At 51.8% G+C, this 5,925-nt stretch overlaps 1 protein-coding gene across 1 annotated transcript; it reads left to right on the forward strand.

Annotated features, from left to right (window-relative positions):
- The first annotated feature begins 1,744 nt into the window (after positions 1-1,744).
- On the forward strand, positions 1,745-3,673 carry LOC102026690 (olfactory receptor 2G2-like). The gene has a single exon (XM_005414271.2). The coding sequence runs from the start codon at positions 1,836-1,838 to the stop codon at positions 2,775-2,777; it is 942 nt and encodes a 313-aa protein (XP_005414328.1). The 5' UTR covers positions 1,745-1,835; the 3' UTR covers positions 2,778-3,673.
- The last annotated feature ends 2,252 nt before the right edge of the window (positions 3,674-5,925 follow it).

Raw genomic sequence — 5,925 nt, forward strand, 5'->3', positions numbered from 1 at the left:
GACACTGCTGTGTGTCGCATGTGCTTGCTGAGGTGACACGCAGTGTGCCCGGGGTTTTTGGCCCCTGCCCTCTAAGTCTCTGCCTGTGCTCTAGCTACGCCCCTTTTCCTGGTGGTGTGGGTAGCACAGGTTGCTGTACAGACCATGGAGCACCTCCTTGCTTCTCCACTGGGCACATTCCCTTGTACTGGTCTACACCACACTTCCTGGAGAGTGAGTGGGTGACGTCGTAGTCCTGCGCTTTGGTGCTGGGTGTGGAAGGAAAGGCAGGCGGGTGTCCTAGGAGTCAGAAGGTGCGGCTGTTCCTCAGAGTTGTTTGGGTCAAGTACAGGTGGGAGTCGCCTGGCAGGTTTAGTGAGTGGGTGCTGTGAACAGCACGCATGGCAATGGATTCTGCAGCGGGAGGTGCACTGTGAGCTGGGGACGGGTTGAGGTCTGCGTGGCTGGGGCTTGAGGAGCCCAGAGCAGACAGCAGGGAAGCCGGCCAGTGAGGCTGGGGTAAGACCCGGGGCCGGCAGAGCACAGCGGGTTTCACCCTCGCCTTTTACTACTCCAGGGCAGGGTTTGCTCACACACGTTCATGCCCGTGTGGGCAGTTAGGTCCCTGGTCTCGCCTCACCCTCCTGCACTGTACAGAGTGCTGGCCTCATGTCACAGAGTAGGACACTGGCGCTCGGAGGACACCAGATCCCCAAGGCCAGGACAGGAGTCTACCCCGCCAGAGTCCTGGCCTGTGACTCTGCTCCACAGAGGTGCATTCTGTGACAAGGATGGCCTGTGGGCCAGGGGACATGGTGGGTAGTAGTTGTGAGTCCATCCTAGTAGCATGAAAGAGAGCTTGAACTCGTGAGTTAACTAATTCAGGGATCAAAGGGAAGGTGTACTTAATCAATATTGTAAAGCTGAGCAAAATTGTGCTTAAAAAACAACTTTGAGACAAGACAAAGGGTCTCCAAGAGTACTGAGAAATAGCAATGATTAATTTGTTATATCACCCCTCTGATAGTTGAGGGTTTTGGCACGTGCTGAGGAAAGTGGTTATATCCATGTGGTTCCTCTAATCGTGTTATTACAGAACTGTCATAGTCTTATAAGTCACATGCTGATATATGTGTGCGGGGTGTCGCCTCAGGCATTGGCATTGCAGGGTTACCCGTGTGTGAGGTCAGCGAGCAGTCTCAAGCTCTTCCTGGAGTTTAGCCACGGGCAGTCTGGTCCTCAGCAATGAGTGGCTTGGGAAGGAATGGAGAGAATCTGTTCCTCACTGCTCAGGCTGCTTATGTCATCCTGTGTGATCTGCTACGTCCTTTCCTCCTTTTACTTTGCTATAATATCCATTTGCAGGCAACTCTCTTCTCTTCTTTGCTTCTCTTCTCCCCACCTCCCCTCCTCTCCTCTGTTTTTTCTCTTTTCTTGCAGTGCTGAGGGTGGAAGCCAGGGCTTTCACAATGAGCTATATCCCCAGCGCTTTAAAAAATTTTTATTTTGAGAGAGGGTCAAGCCAAGGGTCTAAGTTGTCTAGGCTGTGCTTGAATTCTGACATTTTGAATTGAAAAAATGATGTCAATAAAAACTGAAGGGAACCTCCTTCCTGGTTCTTTCTATCTTCTGTTTACCTTCCAGGTGCAGGGGAGCCTGTGGCCAGCAGTCCAGGTCTGACACATGGTGGGGCGATGAGGCTGTCACGCCCTGACATTCTCTACCTTGGCCTTTTCTTTTATGTCTGAAGTGTTATTTCCTAAACCTGCATCTTCATTGTCAAAGACTTGGCCCAAAGTGCTCTGGCTTCTCGCCAATGAGACTTCCTCTCCAGGGTGGGTGACCAAGCAAGGGCTATGTGGTGGACCAATGGCAGTGCCCTCCCTGGGTTCGTTCTGATGGGCTTCTCCGACCGGCCGCAGCTGGAGCAGGTTCTCTTTGGGGTGATCTTGCTCCTTTACCTCACGACCCTGGTGGGCAACACCACCATCATCGTAATGACCCTCTCGGATGCTAAGCTCCGCACACCTATGTACTTCTTCCTCTCCCATCTGTCCTTCCTGGACCTCTGCTTCACCAGCAGTATCGTCCCCCAGCTCCTCGTCAACCTGGGGGGTGCAGATAAGTCCATCTCCTACGGAGGCTGTGTGGTCCAGCTCTACGTGTCCCTTGCGCTGGGCTCCACAGAGTGCGTCCTCCTGGCTGTGATGTCCTACGACCGCTATGTCGCCGTCTGCCGTCCTCTGCACTACGCCTCCGTCATGCACCCTCGGCTCTGTCACGCCCTGGCATCCCTGGCATGGCTCAGCGGTGTGGCCACCACCCTGGTGCAGTCCACACTCACCCTGCAGCTGCCCCTCTGTGGGCACTGTCTCGTAGACCACTTCTTCTGCGAGGTCCCGGTGCTCCTCAAGCTGGCCTGTGTGGACACCACCTTCAACGAGGCTGAGCTCTTCGTGGCCAGCGTCCTGTTCCTCCTGGTGCCCGTCTCCTTCATCCTGGGCTCCTATGGCCTCATTGCCCGGGCGGTGCTGAGCATCTCTTCCGGTGAGGGCAGGCGGAAGGCCTTTGGCACCTGCTCGTCCCACCTGCTGGTGGTCGTCATCTTCTACGGCACCATCATCTTCATGTACCTGCAGCCGGCCAAGAGCCGCTCGAAGGACCAGGGCAAGTTTGTTTCCCTCTTCTACACAGTGGTGACGCCTGTGCTCAACCCTCTCATTTACACCCTGAGGAACAAGGAGATGAAGATGGCGCTGAAGAGAGTCCTGGGGACAGCTTCTTGGGGGGCTTTCTGATTGTCAAGAGACCTGCAGGAGAGACCTCGAGGAGCAACTGCCTTTCTAACCGGTAGTGGGTCCGTCCATGATGAGTCACACAGGTGGGCTCAGGAGAGAAGTTGGAGGACAGCTTGGGTCTCACAGTTAGACACCCTGAGACCTGACCATGTGGCATGACCTTCTCCATCTTCAGATACTGCTGCATGGTATTAAACTGCAGAAACTAAAATGAGGTCATGGTTCTGTTTAAGTTTGTTCTGTTTAATGGCCTTGGCCACAGGCTGGATGTCTATGGTCATGCTTTCACTTTTTGCAGAGATTGGAGTATTCCAGTCAGTTGACCGAACAGAAAGCAGGATTCTCCACCTCTGCGGCACTGGTCTTTCCCCGTGCCAGGGGTTCCTGTCTCAGCCCAGTGGCCCCGGGCTGCCCTCCCTGTGGGTGGCCGGCCCTTCCTCCTTCTCTTAGCTGCTCCTGGCATTGTGTATTTCTCTCCTCACTGTGGTTTAGAGAACAGCAATTGTGCCGTGGTGCAGTCTCTTCCTTGAATAAGTCTGTGCACAGGCCACTCCTGTATTTACGGTGCAGCATGGACTGTTCCTAGTTTATCTTCACAGTGAGCTACACTGTGCTTGCGTGCTCTGCCTGCACACAGTGCAGACAGCCTCAGAATTAACACGCACAGCTGAGCCCCAGGCTGCTGCTCTCTGCTTCCTCCTTCCCACTCTCCGCATTAGGAGATGAATGTCACTCTGTCCTCTGTCCTCTCTGTCACCTGCTGCGTGTCACCAGTGACAATGTGGGACTGCACCTTCTGGTTGCTCTCCATGTTGCCCACTTCTCTCCACTCTACTCTTTCTATCTTGTTTTCTTGTGTGTTTTGTAGTACTGGGATGGAACCCAAGGCTTTTACACTTGACCACATCCCCAGCCCTTTTTGATTTTATATATATATATGGAGAGGGAGGGAGACAGAAAGAGATTGAAAGGATCTTGCTAAATTGCTAAATTGCCCAGGCTGGACTTGAACCTGCAGTCTCCATCTCAGACTCCATAAGTGCGGGGATTTCAATCCCAGTCCTCCGCGCCTGCCTTCCACCAGCCTTTCCCACATCCCCGTGCAGTGCTGCCCGGCCTTCCTGCCTGGAGGGGATACTGATCACGGACTCAGTCGCTCCTGTTCTTTTACCCTCTTCTTTGATTCATTATCAAGTGTGTGCAATTTCTAACACACCTTGGGATTTTTCTCTGAGTTAATACATCACGGAACTGTTCTTTCTTTTTTTAATATTAAAGAAAACAAAAAACCCAATAAAAACAATGGTGTAAAGTTTTAAAAAGAAGTGATACTTTTATGCAGTCTTCGAGGTGCGGAGGGGGCGCATTTTAAGGAAGAGCAGCTCCAGCCTCGCGGGGTTTCTGTGCTCAGGGTCTCCTCAGCTTTTGGCGGATGTTCACCGTAATGATGTTCATTACCAAGTGACAGAAATCACTGTTATGGAGAAGACTCATCTTTGGCAAATGATTTGTAAAATTTATATCGATCAAACTCTTAGATTAATAGATATAAGCTTCGCTTTCATTTGAGTTTTTGTATTTCAAATCGATATACTTGTAAGGTAACATTATCTACGCAGGGGCACATCACCCTGAACAAGGCTGATAGTGTTTTTTATTTGCTAAGTTATGAGTGTATTAGTGTGTTAGGGGTGGGTTTTAAAGGAGCTGCCGTCTTGTAATGGGGTCAAAGCTTCTCCAAGCGGGATGATCGGCTTAGGTAACGCCAAGGACATTTCCTTTAAGGTTACAGGGATATCCAGAGGCTGTGTGCCTGTGACACAGCGGTGTGGCTGGACACAGAGTGACCCTGCCCATGCTGACCCTGAACCAGAAACAAAACGGGACAGTGTGACCTGTACAAAACAGAACAGAAAGGAGCCTGGGCTCGTCAGGCAGGGTAATGATTAGGGAATTGTTCATAGGTGATTAGGTGATCCAAGGAGGAAGAAGACGCCTATTTTGAGTAACAATAAAGCAAAACTTAAGTTTCACTTCTTTAAAAATTCACAACTTAAATTTATTTTGTAGTTCATACATAAAAATGCAAAGTTATACATGGGGTGTATAATTTTTATACAAAATTTATTTTGTAATGGCTACATAAAAATGCAAAGTTATATGAATGGGGTGCCATGTGACTGGATAGTTTTTACTTCTGTAACCAGCTAAAGAATATAACAGTGAACAGGAGGTTAGGATAGAATCATTCATTTGCACAGCACCCAGGCTCTGCCTTGGTCTGTCCCCTCGGCCTCCGTCAGAGTCTCCCGGGCTCCAAGCCCAGGGCTCCATGGTGAGGCTGCTGTGGGTGGCTCTTGCATGATACCATGTGTCTGCTGCGTGTACCAGCCCCACAGTTTAGCGACCGGGAAGAGTTTAATTGCCAAGTATTTGGGAAGCTGCCAAGCTCACAGCACCTTCCTACCTGAGTCCTTGGGGACAGGCAGAAATGGTGATGTGGGGCATTTTCCACAAAAGTTCCTGGCGTTTCCTGTGTTACTGGGGTTTCGACAATCACATATTCTCCACAGAGGGTCGACGGAATCCCCAGCCTTCTGCGCTGTGACGATGCCCTGTTAACCAGCATGAGCCTCCTTCCTACAGCTGTGCCTCACGTGGAGGACCGCTGGACTTCCCACCCTTACGTTCTTGTTCTTAGGGCCGGGGACACAGGTGTGGCTCACTTCAGCCTTTGTTTGGAAGCCACATCGCCCTCCCCAGGGCTGGGAACTGCACTCACGTGGCAGCACAGGCGGTACCCAGGAGCGGGTCATGTACCTGCAGCCGGCCAAGAGCCACCCCGAGGACCAGGGCAAGTTTGTTTCCCTCTTCCACAGCGTGTGAGCCCTCTGTGACACTGCTGCCACAGCCAGGGGACCCCGAGGTAGATGTCGGTTTGGGGCTAGAGGTCTCCGCAGAGTCTTCGGGTGGGGTAAGGGCAACTGTCGCTGTCACACACCGGCTGCCAGTGAGGAGTGTAACCTCCCCATCTTTAGCTTGTCCTTCTGAGCAGCGCCCACGACTATGAGATCTTCATGGGGAAAAGCTACTCATGTCCACACTGGTCACTGCAGCCGGCGCTGAGGTGGAGAAGGAGGACGGAAGG

The sequence above is a fragment of the Chinchilla lanigera genome, unplaced genomic scaffold (genome assembly GCF_000276665.1).
Source record: "Chinchilla lanigera isolate Chin_1 unplaced genomic scaffold, ChiLan1.0 scaffold00180, whole genome shotgun sequence".
NCBI lineage: Eukaryota > Metazoa > Chordata > Mammalia > Rodentia > Chinchillidae > Chinchilla > Chinchilla lanigera.

Bases quoted from the DNA above. Each gene is read 5' to 3' on its own strand.
- LOC102026690 (XM_005414271.2), top strand. From the start codon at position 1,836: ATGTGGTGGACCAATGGCAGTGCCCTCCCTGGGTTCGTTCTGATGGGC.